The sequence below is a fragment of the Musa acuminata genome, chromosome BXJ3-6 (genome assembly GCF_036884655.1).
Source record: "Musa acuminata AAA Group cultivar baxijiao chromosome BXJ3-6, Cavendish_Baxijiao_AAA, whole genome shotgun sequence".
NCBI lineage: Eukaryota > Viridiplantae > Streptophyta > Magnoliopsida > Zingiberales > Musaceae > Musa > Musa acuminata.
In genome coordinates this window covers 9,392,058-9,412,316 of record NC_088354.1, presented here as the reverse complement: position 1 = coordinate 9,412,316, position 20,259 = coordinate 9,392,058, and the positions used below count along the sequence as shown (strand labels likewise).

General features: G+C 37.1%; 3 protein-coding genes across 5 annotated transcripts; 1 reads left to right on the top strand and 2 right to left on the bottom strand.

The window, feature by feature from the left end:
* The first annotated feature begins 1,831 nt into the window (after positions 1-1,831).
* On the top strand, positions 1,832-7,308 carry LOC103987636 (furostanol glycoside 26-O-beta-glucosidase-like). The gene is made up of 13 exons (XM_009405990.3): positions 1,832-2,134; positions 2,217-2,286; positions 3,495-3,553; positions 3,641-3,716; positions 3,831-3,908; positions 3,988-4,075; positions 4,233-4,482; positions 4,792-4,907; positions 5,008-5,228; positions 5,567-5,598; positions 6,171-6,270; positions 6,408-6,513; positions 6,936-7,308. The coding sequence occupies exons 1-13, from the start codon at positions 1,871-1,873 to the stop codon at positions 7,102-7,104; spliced, it is 1,629 nt and encodes a 542-aa protein (XP_009404265.2). The 5' UTR covers positions 1,832-1,870; the 3' UTR covers positions 7,105-7,308.
* LOC135586098 (uncharacterized) lies at positions 7,123-12,661 on the bottom strand. Of its 3 annotated transcripts, XM_065157614.1 has the most exons (8): positions 12,150-12,655; positions 11,279-11,308; positions 10,069-10,241; positions 9,860-9,923; positions 9,655-9,758; positions 9,047-9,207; positions 8,137-8,160; positions 7,123-7,380 (listed from the first exon to the last, which is right to left on the bottom strand). In XM_065157614.1, exons 1-6 carry the CDS (start codon positions 12,234-12,236, stop codon positions 9,168-9,170), a joined length of 498 nt encoding a protein of 165 aa, XP_065013686.1. In that variant the 5' UTR covers positions 12,237-12,655; the 3' UTR covers positions 7,123-7,380; positions 8,137-8,160; positions 9,047-9,167. The 3 variants fall into 3 exon arrangements, with proteins under 3 accessions (XP_065013686.1, XP_065013687.1, XP_065013685.1); XM_065157615.1 differs by having other exon boundaries at positions 7,123-8,160; positions 12,538-12,661; XM_065157613.1 differs by having other exon boundaries at positions 7,123-8,160.
* Positions 12,662-13,359: 698 nt separating this feature from the next.
* LOC135641629 (uncharacterized) lies at positions 13,360-19,925 on the bottom strand. Its single transcript, XM_065157146.1, has 7 exons — positions 19,527-19,925; positions 18,839-19,099; positions 18,628-18,727; positions 18,215-18,335; positions 17,361-18,101; positions 14,587-16,591; positions 13,360-14,239 (listed from the first exon to the last, which is right to left on the bottom strand). The coding sequence occupies exons 2-7, from the start codon at positions 19,035-19,037 to the stop codon at positions 13,821-13,823; spliced, it is 3,585 nt and encodes a 1,194-aa protein (XP_065013218.1). The 5' UTR covers positions 19,038-19,099; positions 19,527-19,925; the 3' UTR covers positions 13,360-13,820.
* Positions 19,926-20,259: the final 334 nt, after the last annotated feature.

Here is a 20,259-nt window from a genome sequence, read left to right as displayed (position 1 = left end):
TTAGCTTCATTCCCACCATGATTACAGTCACAGCTACTCTTAGGTCATTCCTATATAAACTAAGAAAGACAGCTAATTATACATTATTTTTATAATTGTCTATCTTCAACATCTCGATTTTTATATTTTTAATAATTATATTAAAATTTTATATTTATAAAAATAAAATATTTTATTTTGTTTTTTCTTATATGTTGATTTTATCGATGAAAGTACCACGCGTATTATCACATATGATAAATGATATTAAAATAAGATTAAAAAATAATATTATAAAACTATTTTTATCATCTAAAGAAAAAAATAAGAGAGATTTTGTTGGGAAAAAAAATTATATAGCTATGCTATTCAATTGCTCCACTTTCTTGGAGGTTTTGTTGAAAAGTGAAACATTCATTTCTCATGTGATCCTGTCTCATCCTCATCCGTCAACTATCGTAGAATTATTAATTTCTTGATTGTTACTTTCATAGAACTTATAGATGAAAATTTTAATATCGATAAAAATAGTATTATGAAATTATCCTTGTATTTTTGTTTGTATCATTTTATAATAACATATATAATATTTTCATCATTAGAATCTACGGTATTAGAAGAAATAAGATTAAATATTTTTTATAAATATAAAAATTATAATATAATTTTTAAAAATATTAGGATCAAAATATTAAAAATAATCGGTTAAGGGAGTAATCTGTAATTCATCATATTACCCCCAGAGGTGTGGTGGTGAGGGATAAAATTAGCTTTTTGCTCATCAAGCTCATGTCACTTTTGGGTCCACTACATCGTCACAAGTCCAATATATATATATATATATATATATATATATATATATATATATATATATATATATATATATATATATATATATGTGTGTGTTATTCAATTACTCCACTTTCTCTTTATATCGGTTTTATTGAAAAGTAAAAATATTCATCTCTTTCTTGTGATCTTGCATAATTATTAATTTCTTGATTGTTACTTTCATAAAACTTATTGATGAAAAAATTAATATTGCTGGAAATCGTATTATGAAATTATCCTTTTATCTTTGTTTGTATCATTTTCTAGTAATGTATATAATATATTTTCGTATCATTTTCTAGTAATGTATATAATATATTTTCGTCAATAAAATCTTCGGTACGAGGAGAAATAAGATTAAATATTTTTTATTTTTATAAATATATAAATTATAATATAATTTTAAAAGTATTAGGATCGAAATGTTAAAAATAATCGGCTAAGGGGGTAATATGTAATTAATCAGATTATCCTCCGAGGGTGTGGGGGTGAGGGATAAAGTTAACTTTTTGCTCATCAAGCTCAAGTCACTTTTAGGTCCACTAGGTCGTCACAAGTCCAATATATATCAGTGTTATTCAATTGCTCCACTTTCTCTTTATATATTTGATGGTTTTATTGAAAAGTAAAATATTATCTCTTTCTTGTGATCCTGTCTCATCCGCATCCGTCGACTACTGCATAATTATTAATTTCTTGATTATTTATTTCATAGAAGTTATAGATGAAAAAATTAAATATCGATAAAAATAGTATTATGAAATTATCCTTGTATCTTTGTTTGTATCATTTTCTAGTAACGTATATAATATATTTTCGTCAATAAAATCGACGGTACGAAAAGAAATAAGATTAAATATTTTATTTTTATAAATATAAAAATTATAATATAATTTTTAAAAGTATTAGGATCGAAATGTTAAAAATAATCGGCTAAGGGGGTAATCTGTAATTAACCAGATTACCCTCGGTTGGGTGGGGGGGGGGTGGGTTGTGGAGGTGGGTGGGGGTGTGGAGGGACTAAAGGTCGCCTTTTGCTCGTCAAGAACGCATACAGATCATGGCGCTGCTAGGCCTTCCGCTGAGCTCCTGCTACCACGCCACCATCGCTGAATCCGTCAGGTTAAGAAGTACAGCTCCTGCAGTAGCTAAGCAACATCTACCTCGCCAAAGCAGGAAGAGGCCACCGCGTGCTGCTGTGGATGGCACTGCTCTGGGGGAGAAGCTGGAGACGATCCCCACCGCTGTTCCGGCCAAGGTTGCACTGGGAAGGAGCAGCTTCCCTCGGGGCTTCGTCTTCGGCGCTGCCTCTGCTGCCTACCAGGTTTGTTCGTTCGTTCGTCTCCCATTCCTTTCCTCTTCGTCTCTTCTCTCTCGTTTACAGCCCTGATGAGTTGATGGTGTAGGTGGAAGGAGCATGGAACGAAGGAGGGAGAGGACCGAGCATTTGGGACACCTTCACGCACAACCAACCTGGTATCCCACCTCTACTCCTCAGTGTCTCACCTTTTCACGTAGATCTCCTAAAGAAGCCAAAGAAACCAACTAAGATGGACTTGGTTTGTACGAATCCACGTACGGTTCAAGTTCTACCACGCACAAACGTTGGCCTAGCAATCTCTAGAACCGCAAACTTGGTCGAAAAGCTTTATATTAGGATTTAAGATCTGTACGTTAGATACTTGCAACCTTATTGTCGTGTCAACATCGATCCCAAGGGGTCTTAAAACTAGTTTTCCCAGCAAAGTAGTTTAAATTTAATCGCTTTAGATCATGGGATTAGATACTACATTGAATAAAAAGAGAGAAAACAAGATACTAGTTTTGCCAGCTAAAATAGTCTGTAAATGTGAGAGGACCAATTGACACTAATCATATTCCTCTGATGCTACTGGATCTTTAAACCTTCGCCATATGATAACTACACTTTGTTTGTCCTTTCTTGGTTAAAAATATATTATTTCTTTTGCATTTATTGGTAAAGTCACAGTTAGTTAGTCTCGTATTAGTTGGTTACTTGAAAAGTAATTTTCTAGTAAAAAGATAAAATAGTGATGAGATCTCAAAAATATTATTTCCTTTGCATATATCAGTAAAGTCGTAGTTAGTCTCATATTAGTTGGTTAGTTGAAAAGTAATTTTCTAGTAAAAAGATAAAATAGTCTAAAAAATATTATTTCCTTTGCATATATTGGTAAAGTCATAATTAGTCTCATATTAGTTGGTTAGTTGAAAAGTAATTTTCTAGTAAAAAGATAAAATAATCTAAAAAATATTATTTCCTTTGCATATATTGGTAAAGTCATAATTAGTCTCATATTAGTTTGAAAAATAATTTCTAGTAAAAAGATAAAATAGTGATGAGGTCTCCAAAAGGCCAACTAGATATGAGACTGGGTAGTTGAAAAGTAAAATGATAAATAATGAAGACAAGATTCGATATATCGATAGTGATCTATCGATAGTCAAACTTATCTGACATCTTTAAATTCGATAGCTCTGATTGATAAAAGAAGTCACAATGTAATTTTCAAAAACCGACCGGAGATGATATAACAATTACTAGACACTCCAAGATATCATTTCCACTCATACGTAAATATTAGCATCTTGAAGATTGATTGTACAGACAGATAGGGTTTGATAGAGATTGAACCTTGTCGGTAACACTTTGTGTCTTCCAGGGAAGATCCAAGACGGGAGCAATGGAGACAAGGCAACTGATTCATACAACAAGTACAAGGTAAGTTATTCCTGAAGCCAAGAAGGCCAAGCTCTCTTCATGGCACTCTTCACTTTGCACACAAACAGTAACAACAACATACTGCAGGAAGATGTGAAACTGACGAAAGAAATGGGCTTGGACTCCTACAGGTTCTCCATTTCCTGGTCAAGGATATTGCCAAGTAATCTTTTCTCCATCTGCTCTACTATCCTTCATGAAATCCATACACAAGAATAGGTTATTTTGCCAAGTAAATTTGCATATCTTGATCGAGATTATAAAACTTGTTTTGCAGAGGGCACATTGTTAGGTGGTGTCAACCCGGAAGGAATCAACTATTACAATAATCTAATCAATGAGTTACTTAAAAATGGTACGAGTCTCCGATGACCATTCGATAACTAACTTCAGTATTTTTTAGATAATGTTTTTATCATATGATTGTTGTGTAGGCATAAGACCCTTTGTCACTTTGTTTCACTGGGACGTGCCACAAGCATTAGAGGATGCATACGGAGGTTTCCGGGATCATGAGATTGTGTAAGCATAATCTCTTAGTTATTGTCTAATAGATTTGAAGGAATTTGCAAGCATATGTTAATGATGGTTCTCTCAGAATACATGAAAGACATAATTATCTTACCCCAAAAAAAGGATATCCTTCATGTTCCATCTTCTTCTTGTTATCGTCATACAGGAATGATTTCAAGGATTTTGCAAGCATATGCTTTGAAGAATTCGGAGACAGAGTCAAGCACTGGATCACACTGAACGAGCCATGGAGCTTTAGCAGCATGGGGTATACTTTTGGCCGTCATGCACCTGGGAGATGCTCCAGTTGGTTTGGGTGCACCGTAGGTGATTCCTCCACAGAACCCTACACTGTCACTCACAATCAAATTCTGGCTCATGCAGAAGTTGTCAAACTATACAAAGAGAAGTTTCAGGTAATCTAAAACAAAAATCTCTCTTATTTTACTAGTCATATATAACTTCTTTGACATCATAAATTCTCACATCATATTAACACCAAGTCTAAAGAGAGGTAAGAAACTATATAACATTAGGGTCAACCAAGTAAGCAACAAGATAATAAGGTAGAGACTACAAACCATAAGACAATACATTTATGGGAAAATAATAATCAGAATCAAGGAGATTACAAATGGTTCTCTCTGGTTCGACCAGAAGATATCAAACTTCGTGAAGTTAGGATGTGAAAGAGATGAGAACTAATCATGAATTCTCCATTGCAGGCGACACAAAAGGGTGAAATAGGCATTACCTTGAACAGCATGTGGTATGAACCCTATTCCAAGTCGCATCATGACAAGGAGGCAGCCAATAGAGCCATAGAATTCATGTTTGGATGGTTGGTGAAAACCTATTTTGTCTTTCACTATGAACATAATGTATGTGTGTGTATATACATATATATGTATACACTAAATGCATAGATGATTTGTGTTCAGGTACATGGATCCGTTGGTTTATGGTGACTACCCATTCATCATGAGAGCATTAGTCAGGGAGAGACTTCCACACTTCACACACACACAGTCCGAAATGATCAAAGGGTCTTATGATTTCATTGGGATCAATTACTATACTTCAAGATATGCACAACATGATCCGATCGTTCAAGATCACTCTCCTGGTAGTAGCTATGAAGATCAATACGTCCGACAATTTGGTATGCCAATAAAATTTCATCATGTTTTTCCTAATATGTATATATCGTCTAAATAATTTCTTCTTGTTTCTTCTTCTTCTTCGTTAGGGTTTACTTTTCTTCATATAACTCGGTAAATCATTTGCATTTTTTGAAGATTGAGAGATGTATCGGACAAAACGAACACGTGCATTAGCCATGTATACTAATGACTCATATGGTTCAACTGACCAAAATATTCTTTAATCAGTCAATTTTTAGCATAGTCTTCTTCAAATGTAGATGCTTAGGGTCTTATATTTGCTTGCAATGTACTTGTTGACTCCTCCCAACATCATGAATTATTTTGCTTCTTGCAGATTCAAAGAATGGCATCCCTATCGGTCCACTGGTACACATCCTGCTCTCTCACTAACATGTCTCACTAACATGTCTCATCATGATAGCCTGCAACCAGTTCATTCTGACACTTTGTGATCAACTTGGTGATCCAATGAATACATTGGTCTCCTATGATTATCACAAGAGCAAAGCATATATTTCTTTTCTCGTCTTTTCCTTTTTAGATTACTTAAATTTAAAATCTCCTTTATTTCTTTGTTGTTCATATCATGGTTTTAAGTCTTGATCTCGGATCCATAACGATCCTTGGTCGGACTAGTATGGGTCAACCGAGCCAGAGAGAAAGAAGAGGAGGGGAGGATAAAAAGAGAGAAGGTTGAGAAGTGGGGAGATATCAGAAACTTCCGAAAAAGAAACAAAACATCTTGAATTGTGCTGAGCAAAATCAACTGATCCGAATGTCGATATCTTATCAGATGGATAAATACTGGTCGATAAAGAGTAAAATTTGTACTACTTACTTTTCTTGGCTCATGCTTAAAATATGAGAAAGCTGAAGGAATTATACTCACCTACATGTTTATAGTCCTTGCATTTTATTTGTTACTGATTTCAATGCAGAATGGTTCTTGGGTAAACGTTTATCCTCCTGGAATGAAGGAACTTCTACTGTACACAAAGAAGAGATACAACAACCCAAAGATCTACATCACTGAGAATGGTAAGTGTCGATTGAGATATGTTGAACTTGAACTTGAAACCAAGTAATAATCAGAGAATAAAGCTGTGCAGATAGTTGCCAGTAGATGAGACCGATTCTGATGATACTAATAATTTGAATGTGGATGTATTTTTTAGGAACTGCTGAAATAGACAAGGATTTGCCATTGGAGCAAGCTCGTGAGGATCCACATCGACAAGACTACCTCGCGGTCCATTTTGCTCAAGTACAGGAGGCCATTCGGTATGTCGATACCATTGAAATAAAAAATGTGCTGAAGATTAGTCCCACATTAATAAGAAATAAAAAAGAACCGGAATTGACTATTTAATAACTTGGTTCTTAGACTGACCAAGTTGACATATGTTTTCATTTATGTCATCATATAAATACAAATATACTGATTTTGGTGATTTATTGGACCGGTACTGATGACTCATATTGGTAGCACTATCATGGTTTATGCACATGCACAAGTGGATTAAACTGGTTTGGATTTAGATGTCTCGGCCGATTTGATTCTTACAATATAAATATCCCATGGTGGAATTCGTTGCACAATATATCTAAATTTAGCTCATGTTTAAATTGCAAATAAATCATGCATGCAGAACACTAAACCGAGTTAGATAAACTCTAACCTTTTCAAACTTGGATCATTGCAGAGAGGGAGTTCGGGTGAAGGGCCACTTCACATGGTCTCTGACTGATAACTTCGAGTGGGACAAAGGCTACACCGAGCGGTTCGGGCTGGCATACATCGACTACGACAATGGCTTCGATCGCCATCTCAAAACATCAACCAAATGGTTCAGCAGGTTCCTGACAACATGAACTGTTGGTTTGGTGGTGGTTCATGAGTAGCTTATGTTTTGCCAAGAAACTCTTGGTTTACCCGCATGCTGGATCAAATAAAAAGTCTGTGTTAGTGATATGAAGCAATATTTGATGGTGGTTCATGAGTAGCTTATGTTTTGCCAAGAAACTATCTTGGTGTACCTGCATGCTGGATCAAATAAAAGGTCTGTGTTAGTGATATGAAGCAATATTTGATGGTGGTTCATGAGTAGCTTATGTTTTGCCAAGAAACTATCTTGGTGTACCCGCATGCTGGATCAAATAAAAGGTCTGTTTTAGTGATATGAAGCAATATTTGATGCATATAAGTAAACAACAACGACAGAAGATGAAAGCATTCTAGGTGGGTGTATAAAAAAGGAGTTAAAACATCCTGATAAAGCTAATACCATTGAAAAGAGTGCTTTGATCAAGTGGATGTGAGAATTTCATGTTCTTGTGAAAGGATATCAACTTTTGACTGATAGGCATAAGGCAGAAAAGGGAAATGGAAAACCATTATATGTACATTTAAAAAACACTGTTCATAGAATAACTACCATTATGGAACAAACATTATAGAATAACTACCATTCTTTGATTGATCAATGAAAAGCTACTAAAGCCATACATCCAAATGTTACATATCATGTCCATCAGATGCCAAGTCTATCAAGGTACCCAGGCTGAAACCAACTCTCATATTCCCAGCCCTTTCTAATTGGTGCTTGGTTGGTCTATCCAGTTATTTTAAAACCTTGCTTTTATATCAACTCTAGATTTTCTTGTATGTGGATAGTTTGTGATCAATCATATTGCTTGTATCAACATCTGAACTGAACTGAACTAAATGCTTCAATATGGACCACTATTTTTTGAGGAAACTCAGAACAGCACTTAATAAAATGGTAGAAGTATGTAAAATTAACTGAATATATTGAATTAATAGGATACAAGTCTTTCCACAAGATGCTATCATGGGAAATTCTGGATGCCTCGCTATTGATCTGATGCTTCCAGAGCACTTACCAATAAAGCATCCCAGCAATTTTCCTGAAATTAAGAATCTACTCAGTCAGTACGGGATATAAATGAGAAACCATAACAAAAGTCAGATATTTCAAAACCATAAGCATCAGAGTAATGCTTGCTACTAAATTTCAATAAACTAAAATGACTGGTACTCTCGAATAATTTAACGACACTATGAATATGATTTACCTAAAGCACAGTTAATTTTTGAAGTCTTCAGAATTTTTTTTCAGCAATAAGCAAGTCCTAACCTCAAGCTCACATTGAAATTAATCCACTCAATTCATTAATATTAAGAAACAAGCTAATATCATAAGAAGTTAGCAGAATTCCCTTGTTTGTGCAACACATTGCACATGCTTAAAAATCATATCTGAACCTTAGATGCCATAACAGGTGTTCAAACTGTATAGTTCTGGTTCTATGTTCTTAATGCATGATGAATCTCAAAATTTTCTTGAACTTCATAAAAGCCCTCACTATCAGATAATTGCTTACGTTACAGTCATAAAATATTGTTCGATATCAACAAGGCAGACACCTAAACCGGTACGAATGGGCCGTACATATCGCTCTGAGTGTACATCAGGACACAGACTGCCCCAAGTTTCAGGTGGTCCAGTCTGACCAATAAAAAAAGGAAAAAATAATTGAACAGATTTAGGGCTCAAGTTCGCAAGCCCTGTTCCCCCTCCCTTCTCGACATGTAACCGTGAGCCATTGCTCTTGCCAACCACGAGAAATAAATGAACCCAGCTTAATAGAATTAGCAAACTTTCTTATATCATGAAATTTCATAATCATAAATTATGACCGTCAGAAACAACAAAGAAAAGAGAATGAACAAATCAGCTGACTGTAATTAACAGCATAGCTACACAGCGAACATGTAGAACTATGACTTTACCTGTCCTCATATTAAATGAAGCAAGGTCCCCAGAAGCCAGAACCATTTCCTACATCGACTGTATAGCCATCTGGATCATCACAAACTGACTTAATTGGTGTCTCTCGAAAGTCAACTGAAATTACAGGTCTCCTTTATGCTGAAGTATCATAAAGACGATCCTATCACAAAATATAAATTTTAACAAATAAGAGTAATGTCAAACTAATTATCAGAGAGAATTAAGTGCATAAGCAATTAATTACATCGCTTTCTTGAGTTCTGGAGCAAAGAGAGGTAAGAGGTATTAACCATATACAAAAGATAGAACATATGGTGACAAAATATTCAACACTAACCAATAAAAAGAGGAAAAACCAATAAGCATATGCAAACTTTCCAATAACTGTAAGTTGGTTAACGAGCAAAATATGCATGGAGTGTTGATAATAAAAATTGGCCAGTCATCCTTAGTATATAATCAAACTTAAGGCTTTCAAAATTTTTCTCAATCTCATACAATAATTGAAAAAATGTTAAGAGACCTGTAAAAATGATTGACTCCACATATCTGCTTTTTTTTTTTGCTTGTAAGCTACAACTCGGAAAAAGATCCTCTAATGCCATACCTGATAATTGTTCGTCCCAGCCACAATTTTTCGATGTCTTCACTCAGAAAAGTTGCAGTAGTAAACCAAGTTGGATAGAATATACCAAGGCTGTTGGAGGGAGGCTTCACAGGAACCAAGAGAAAAATGATAGAACCTTATTAATAAAAAAAAGATAGACCAGAAATACTTCTTAAGTTGCATAAAAAAGAATGTAATGACTCACAGGCTTTGCAGTCCAGATCTTGCTACAGTTTTCAAGATCCCACAAGTTCAATTCAACACCCTTCCTGAGAGAAAAGAAAACAAAATTGAACTACTAGAACAGTTTGGCCATATGCCACCCTTGCAAGCATTTATTGACGGGTTGTCATCCATAAATATAACCAACAAAAAGACAAACCAAATTTTTGCTAACAGCTCAAGAAAGCTTACCCTCCAAATAAGGCATAATTCTTGCGTCTATCTACTGAAGTACATAGTATTTTACCAGCAGAGCATATGTTCCATGTAGTACATGAAAACATACTCAAATTTTGTGCTGCATCTCCGAAGGAAATAGACCTCAAGCAAGCATTCCCCTTTTCAAGACAAGTAATGCAACCGACCTGGAAAACATAAAGAATTGAATAAATATAAATATGCATGCAATTTGAGATCGCAACCAAAATCTAGAAGTAGCACTACCTCCACTGAACTGAATTTTACTCAATCGATGCATGCATATGCAAAACAATTGTGACTATGCAACAGCTAAATTCCGCTCTTTTCTAGTTCTCATACAACTTCCATTGTCCAAAAATAAACTGCGCACCAGCATTGTTCTTGGATCTCAAAAATAAACCATTCGGTTAAAGTTGCAGCAGTCTATATACTGGAGCATTGGGATGAAAAAGACAAAAGTTCTTAAGGCAAGAATGATCTACCATCTGAACACTTTTAGTCATTGTCCTGCAGATCATATGGCTAGAAAACAGTATTTGACACGAGCATCACATGTTTGACCCTCTAAATGGAAATTGGGCAGGTGCTAAGGCTATTAATTCAACAATTTTTAATACTGACATGAAAAGAATTTTTTTTTGTGATCTAAGAATACTTGACGATCATTTAAGATTCAAAATTCTCTCTCTTTCTTGGTTTGCATAGCTACCTCATTTTAATTCTTTGATGACAATGTTCTTCAAATTGCCTTTTGTTGTGAAATACAACAAAAGTACAAGAGAAAAAGCTGAGTTAATTTCTTTATTATGTACAATCAGGCCTTTATTTCTTATCTCGTGCATAAACAAGTTTGTACAGAATTTATCTTAGCAAGAGGTACCGCAGATTGGTGAAATGACAGGGTGCAAGTTCATAGAAAGTATTACATTTGCTACAAGCTACAAACTGTGACATTTATTTTATATTTACATTGAAGAAACATCAATTCCTTGGTTTTCAAGACGTGCAAACTAACAACTGAACAACATGATCATCTTGAAGATAGCTATCTAATGATCTGAATTGATCAATTTTTGTGATGTCCAAAGCCTCTCCATTTAGAGGATTCAGAAATTCAACCTGGAATTTGTAGTCTGTCTCATATTTCAACAGCTGAGGCAAAGAGGAAAAAAGTCATGCCATTTGATAAGTGATAGCTTACCAAACCATTCTTGCGAGCGACAGCCAAAAGCTGCAAAGCACAGCAGACAAGTTATAGCTGCTCTCCAGGGAGGGTAGAAGTATATTACATGTGTCAAACTGTTACGAGTTATAACAGACAATTATACTACAGTAACATGTAAGAATCTCCAAACACAGGAGAAAGAATGGCAACACATCTTTTGCAATTTACATGATAATCCAAGATTCAACAAATACAACGTGATATTCTAGTCAAAAGAATTCATATAACCATAAAAGGGCATTCCAATGAATTGATCTCATGCCAATATGGGATCGGGAGAGACTCAATGAATACAGTTGTGCCCTTGCAGACAAAGATGCGGTGTAGAGTGTGCTCTACGACTTAAATCCTTGTCACAATTACTGATGGTTGCCATTAATCCATCTTTAACAAAATCTGATAAAAAATAATTAAAAACCCTTCTCTGGTCAAACTTGGACCTAAACAGGTACACATTCTAATTCTGCAAGCATCCTTACAACCATGTGTTCAACCCTAATGTAATTTTCATGCAGAACATTCTTATATTAAATAAAGTAAAATACACTAAAGAAGTACAAGCAAATAAAAATCCAACAAGCCACAAGATCAACGACCAAAAGTTGACCTGCCTTAAATAGAACAATTATCATCCTAAGCAAGTCCTTAAAATCTCAGAAAACTGAGGGCCAAGATCAAACTAACACCAAAGTCGCAGCACTACGCTTATTGATGTTAGTTAGAAAAAGGTGAACAACGTTTCCTCCTTTTGGCCTCCCGCAGGAGGAATAATTAGCCTTCTTGGTGGCATACGACTTTAAAGGTGAATATTTAAAAACCAATAAATGGGTCGTGATAAAGGAATGACCTTGCAAGTAAACCGCATCGGCCTTCTCCAAAATTCTTTCTCCAGTAAAGAGCGAGTTTGCAAGGAGATAGAGTGAGCCTTTTCCATAATTCTTTCTAGGGTAAACAATCAGCATTCCGGTCTCCATGTTTAAGAGATATTCTTGCTAACTCCATCTCCGTATCTTTTTGGAGTGAGCAATTAGCATTCTTTTTCTGGAATACTATCAAAACCACATAATATAAGCTGATAATTCCAGCATGCCTTTCATGCGGAATGGCTGCAGATTCAGCATCACGAGCCCGCCATAAACTCATGGGACGAGGGACGAGGGCCTCGCCATTAGCATGGCGGGCACTATCGATGAGAAAAGGGGCGACCGAGAGTCATAGGAGGAGGAGGAACCTACCATTCGCGGCCGCTCGCCGTCCGCCTTCGGAGACCACCTCGCGGAGGGAACAGAGATTACAATCCCGAACGCCGTTTGGTTCGGGGTTTGATGTTTGATTACGGCCGGTCATGGCTTGAACTCGTTCGGCTCGTTTTGGTTTGGTTTGCCATGCTATAAGCTATATATTACCGCATCAGACGGCCCGCGTTGTCTCGGTAATCATCTCGATCGTCGCTGTAGTGAGGGGTAAAACCGGTAATAAAGTTCACAATGGGCTGCAGCGGACGAGTCACGCTAAGATATTACTATTATTTATCATCCCTTTTTTATTATTTATAATTTAATTTTAAAACTTTTTTATATTTAAATCGACATAAATATACTATTCTCGATGATGTTGACAGGTAAAGAGCAAGATGAAATAAGAGATTGCGAGAATAAAATAAAATAAAATCAATAATATTATGATTGTCGATGATAAAATAATATTTTTTAAAGAATTAATAAAAATTATAAATAGCAAACTAAGGTCATGTTCAAAAATATAAGGGATTATCCTGAAATTTTAATATAACATGTATCTCCCTTTAAATATTTAGATATACAAACACATTTGCCTCTCATCAACCATTTGCCTCAAATCACCAAATCAATCCAGCTGTTGAGTTCAATTTGCAAAGAAATTGTTACTCACATTTAATCCCCCTGACGAACAAATATGAAAATTTTCCTCGGATCAAGATACCGAAAAGCTGGCCAGCAAGCTTTTCCTGTATTTCGTTTTGTTGCTGTTCAAGAAGCGATTAGATAAGAGGATAAAACTAAAATCTATCACAATCCTCTCCGAAGAACAAAGACTAGGTATGAAAGAGGTGTTCAATGTTCATTAACCATTACAGCCACTTCAACTCGTGATCTTTTTGACTGATTCAAAGCCATAAAGAAGCACACCAAGAACAAAATTTACAAAAGAATACCGTAGGCGCATTCCTCCTGAAGAGACAGGAGAACAGCATCAGAGTATACAACCGATCTAGCAAGAAAGAAGTGGAAGCATGCCACAAACCTCTGATCCCTCTTGAGCTGATGCCAGGGGTATTCCCTTTACAGGTTTGTGTGGCATATTCCCGAGAATGAATCAAGATGGAAGCTCATGTGCTGCTACTCGTGAATTATAAACACCTCCTCGTCCGAAGAATATAGAAACCGGTGCTAATGCTATACTGAAGGAAGGAAATCCAACAAATAATGCATTTGCCCGTTGATTGTTGATCGTATCAACCAAAGGCAGTAGAAACTCCCTACATCACTGTGCAGTTGCACTTCGACTCCAGCTTTGGGGGCTTCACACTGTCAACCACTTGCGGAGCTTCAGCATTGCACGATGGAATCTCTGAGTTTCTGACATTGTTTCCCACCTCCGTAAGTGGCATCTTTTCAGCAGTTTCTGGTTTTTTTCGTCTAACCTTTTGTGAGTTCTGAATATATTTGTTGGATATATTTCGCAAATCCTTCCAATTGGAAACAGAACTTCCCACAAATGTAACTGCTTGATGAGAAGACTCATATAGAGCCAGCTCCTTCTCGATCGCAATTGTTGCAGCTTTGTAGGCCATATCATGGATGATAGAACTGCAGAAGAGTATTGTATCTGTTGCTTCTTCCAGGGTAAAACTTCTTTGCATCTGTTTCCTTGGAGCTTCGACCGTCATGACTAGTTCTGTGAGAAGCAAGTGTCAGTAACAAAAGAAAACAATGATATCAGATATTCGTCCTGTGTACTAGACAAAGCACATACTGTAAAAACACCATATAGAGAGAATTAATTTCCTAGTTTCAACAAATCCCAAGAAGCTGCATAGAAAAAAAGATGGAAAAGCAAAAACAACACATATCTACAACAGCTGGAATCTGACAAGAATTCATCAAGCACAGAGTAAACATTAAATTTGTTTTACATTCCAGGATAGTGAGAGTAAAAATATTGACTTATAAACACAAAAAGCAATCACAATTTGACTAGAAAAGCTCATCACAAGATGTGAAATAACAAGTAAAGCTACGTACCATTAGAAAGATCCTTGGAAATAGATTCTAATTCAGAAAGCAACACATCTTTGTCAGATGTTGTGGAAATTGAACCTTCTTGAAAATTCTCGACAGAATTTGGCACTTGAGCAGGTGTACAATCATCTTGTTCATCCTGCAAAGTGACTTTATCATTTTGCTGTTCCGAGATCATGGCAGAAGGGCTATCTGTTGCAACACCAGAGAAACCATTTTGATGGCCAGTATCATTCAGCATATAATTGTCTTCGATAGAACATGAATCTGTTGTAGCAACCGGTGCCTCTATGTCTTCAATGTTGCTTTCGCTGTTGTTAAAAAGTACTTGGGTAGTGTCTTCACACAAGTCACAGCTCTCACCTAAATTATTTGATACAGTAGTATCATGCAATTGAAGACCAGGTTCTTCTTTTGATTGCAGTAACAAGTCATTTGATGCCAAAGATGCACCAGTATAGTTGGATACATCTATGTCTACAACAGTTTGCTCGATAGATGTGTGATCTAATGCATTTGAATATACATCTGTAACAGCTTGCTCCTTAGATATATGCTCTAATGCATTCAAATCTGCATCTCCAAAGAAATTACTAGGCTCTCGAGCATCTACTAATATCTCTACCACAGCATCATTCTCAATGACTTTGACAAAACTACAAGACACTTCTTTTGATTCATTTTGAGGGTGAACCAGTGTTTCTGTGACCGTACTATTAGTATCTGAATGTGAACCACAACCCCAGGCGCTAGTATGACTTTCACCTGTCACGTTTTCCATCTCACCCTTCCTGCTGCTTAATTGGCGCCCAATGCGGCCATCCAATTGTCCAGACGATCCCAGATCAATTGAGGAAGAAGCAGAAGAACTATCCCTTCCAAAACTGCGCTTCATGGCAGTCATATTATCTCTTTTATAAGATGGCTCGGAAAAAGGTATATTTGCAGCAGAAAAAATTTTTCCTTGCATGACAGGCCACTTTCTGCTGCTTGACCTATGCGCTAGAAGTACCGCAATGCCTGTGCCCTCAGAGTTGTCAACCTTGTCGCTTATACTGGGAGTTGGCTGTGCCTGCAGAGATTCACAGTTATCGCTAGATTCTGGAGCATTTAATTGACCTGGTACAAATACTTCCTGTTTAGGAAGGTTTTGTTGATATTCATGTTTATCACTAGATCTTGAAGCACTTAATTCACCTGGTACGAATACTTCTCCTTTAGATGGGATTTCTTCTCTTTTATCGCTCACCAGCAAATATAATCCACTATCTGCAGGGAAATTAGTTACTGCTTGTTCACTGCTTCGTTCATGTTGCCTAGGCCTGAGTTCGTTTTTACTCTCAGAGTGTGCAGACATTCCCATTTGGCTTTGCACCTTATGGCCCATTTTGTAATTTCCTTCGTCTCGCATTGGGACTTGAATAGTCCCAGGTTCCTCCGACTCTATTAACTCATATGCATCAGAACATTCTTGACAAACATCCACATCCATATCCTTATAAATGACCATGAATTTTCTTCCACATTTTGAGCAAATACTCATTTTTTCTGCAGAAACAATCTCAGAACATTCAGCAGCACATGAAGAACCTGGACAAGCAATTGTTGTATTTACTGCATTACCATCACCTGTAGAACACTTCAAAATAGAGCCATCTTTGTTGGTCACACACCCATCAAAGAACTCATTACTACTTTGAAGATTTGCAGCACAAGTGTCATTACCAGTATCTTCGCCTATCTCATCTAACTTATCAAACATAAAGACTTCATCCTGGAAACCAGCATCCTTTTTCTTCTCCCATTCACTCTGATCATGGTCACCATCCTCCAAATAAGGAGCAACACTAGCGCCAAGCTCAGAACTTGCATAACTACTATTTGTATGAGAAGAATTCCTAGAAAACATGGGCCGATGCGTACTGTTTGCTTTTCCAACATAAAATGTGGTGGCAGGTACACTCGATAACAATGGCCTGAACATGTTTTGAGGAGTTTTATGGTGATCCTACGCATAAATAGAATATAGAAATTCAGTAAGTGCAAAGACAAGCACATTTCTCACTTACTCCATTCATATACAACAGAGACAGCATGAATAGAACACAAGAAGTTGCATAATAGCCAAAGCTTTGAATCAAACAGCAAAGATGTGCATAATAAATAGACTAAGAAATGGAGAAAACTCCTACAGTGGACAGAGAAACTTGAAAAATGTACAGATCAATACCAAGTGCATACACACAAGTAGTTGTACTCCTCAGCAAAGTAAACAAACCATCAGAAGACACACAAAAATATCTAACAAGTTTTAAAGAAATTCATAAGCAATTTAAAACACGTGAGAATTTCCCATTTCTTAACAGTGATAACATGCATAAGACTTTTTACCTTCATGTTTATATATTATATATTACAATGACAAGAACATTATATCCATGCAAGGTGACCACATACACAATAGCTGGACAAGCCTTAAATTCAAGGGGTGTTCTACGAGACCAAAAAAAGCATTAGAATGATCAGAAATAGAATGTATTTTAAAAGTTGACATAGATAAATGAGAATGTTGAGATGAATTCTGGCAGGTTGATTGCAGCACGAAATGAAATTTAAAATAATGTGTAGTTCAAGGGCCAACAGAAGCCCCCGAAAAAAGAAATTGAGTATAGGGAGATCATACATGCTGCTAATGCAACATGGAAAAGTAATGCTTGCACCAAACATAACAAAGATATGACCAGAACAGCAGATAAAAGCAATAAATGACACCTTACCATCTGTCTAAGTGCTGAATCAAAAGATCTTTTTGGTGCAGAACATGAAGAAGGAGATCTGGAATTTTTTTTGGAGAATCCCATAGCTCTAGTGTTTGCAAAATCTCTATATTTTCTTGTAGCAGCATTAGGAGAAACTCCCATGGATGCATGTGATTCAACATCATCTTCGCAGGAAGATGCTGCAGATGGCTTACAAATAGAGGTAAAGTGATCTCCTTCACTATTATGTGACGATCTGGCACTTCTAGAAGAAGATGGTGATATTGACTGCCTTCCGAATTTTGACACACAATTCCTTCCATTTCCAGATGCTGGAGGCGAACCCCGCACATGTGATGCTGGCCGATCCGTCAGAGAAGTTCGAAGGTTTGGTGGTGCATCTGTGGAGAAATCATGAAGACTTGATTGCCATCCTCGCAACTTTGGGGAGGCAGAACTTCCTCGGTTCACCTTTATGGGGGATGTTCCCCTTTTACCAGCAAATGCCTGCCCACTGGAACCAGTGCTCATCCTACGTAACGTGGGAGTCAAAGATCTTTGAGCAGGTGATGAAGGCTTGGCTGGAGGAGTGGAAGGTCTTCGTGAGGGTGTTGTTGGTCGAAGAACATGAGGTGGGCTTGAGCGAGGAGCTGAAGACGGCCTAGTTCTTGAATGAACAACATTATAACTAGATCCTGGAGATGGACTTGATCGACGTGGACTCGCACTGCTTCTGTTTGTTCTTGGAGTCTTTTCACACTATAACCACAGAAGAATGTCAAATACAGTGCCAGCAAAAGAGAAGAAAAGATGAAATGATTAAAAAAAAAAAGTATCCCATACAAGATTTATATCACGAAACAGGATCTTACCATAGATGTTCTTGAAATTGAAATGGGTTGACTTCTTGCTCTACCTCTGGACACATTAACAGGTCGAGGCTCATCATCATCCAATGAAGGGAATAGGGGAGTATCAGGAGGAGTCAGCAGCCTGCTTGGTGACAAACAATTAACCTGTCATGACTTCGCATGGCTAAACTACCAACAACAGGTGGTACGACTTTGTTATCTAACTGCAGCATGAATATACCAAAATTGACTCAAAAAGGAAGATCAGACGAATGGGGGTTATAATAATTGTCTACATAACAACCAGCACTTAGCTTTAGTTACATAGCAATAGCCCATTCGACATTGTGTGAGAATAACTGCCTCATACTGACACAATGAAAAGGCTAAGAATTTGTGATGATATGCAAAGTCTCTTACATGGGGGCACTTACCAGTCATAGTCATTTTTCTCACCATCTGCATTAAGTAGATCACTGCTCTCTCCATGAGCTGGTATGTTGAGCTTGAAATCCGAAATATATCTCAACTTTGCTGATGATGTGGAGAAGAAACAGTTGATGGTCCAGCAATAGGAGAATGAATAAAAATCCAAGCACAAGAAAAGCTAAAGAACAAAAATCAAGGGGGGAATAAGGACATTACATATGGAATCATCAAAATCATCGGATGGGTGCAGCAAGAAGTTATCTCTCTCACGGTTCTGCATCTCATTGAACAGGACCAGATCATCGTCCTTGGCTTTGAGAGGAAATCTATTCTCAAAACTGTGCCCCCTCTTGTGGGAACTTTCCATCCTGAGCTCCCTCACAGGAGAGCGCCTCAACGAGGGTGAAGGAGGCATCTTTCAGCTACCCAGTCCCCGTCTTACAAACAGGCTTGCTTTCGGCTCCTCACACGCTAATGCTAGTTGCCATATGCCAAAAAAGAAGACACAAAATTGTGGCGTTAATGACATAGACTGGTAGACCAAGCTTGAGAATTACAACGTTCGAAACGAGCAATACAAGAGACAATTTTTGTTGTTGCGCTAAAGAACCAAATTGAAGCCATCGGCAGATTCAGCTGTGATGTTAACTACTTTCTACCATTAAATGCGTAATGCCACATAGCAATAAAAGGCAAGATTATGCAAGCTGGTGCACATCAACATTTTCACACTTCAGATCGAAGCCCGCAGAAATTATACGTCGAATAGAAATGATTGGTTCGAGCTCAGCACAAAGCCACGACAAAACAAACAATTCAGGCGAACTTCTATCGAAAGCACAGAGAAGCTCACTCGAGCTACGGAATCACCTCACCGAGAACCCCACAGGTCATCGTTTCTCACCTCCAAAGACACCGACTGCTTCCGATCTCCTCCCGGCTCAGCCCTCCTCCACCTAGGGTTTCTCCATCAACGGCGACGCCACCCGCAAAAGCCAGCTACTTTTCCGATTACCGCCTCCGTTCGGTACGAATTCGAGGCATGAACGGGCCGCATTCAGCGACCGGCGCCGGGATCGAGCGGCGGTGCTGATCGCGGAGGCAAGCGAGCAGCTTTCCCACGATTTAAGGGTCGGGGGAGGAGGGAAATTGGGAAGATGTAGAAGGGATTCCAAGGGGTGGAACGCCGGGGGGGTGGAGAAGACGAGAGCTCACCGATCTCGTAGGGTTTCGATCTTTCTTTTTAGCTTTTTGGTTCTTTCCCCCACCAAGTAGCTGTGTTTCCTCTGAAGCACGCTTTCGCTCTCTGTTCACCGCCGCTTACTACTTCCACCACCTCTCTCTATTTTTCCTCTTTTTCTTTATTTTTTTAATAATAATATTTAAATTACTAAAATACCCCTATCAGGCTTGAGAAAAATATAATTATAATATGTGAAAAAAAATAACTTCATATTTTAGTCTCTTTTTTTACATATTTTGAAGACTTAAATTAAAAACAATATTGGTATGGAAATTTTAGTTTTTATGATTCAAACTCGGACCAAATATTTAATATCATAATTTTTCACGTAATTATAATTATAAGAAGATGAGGTCAAAAAATATAAAGTGAATTAATAGGAAATTAATATCAT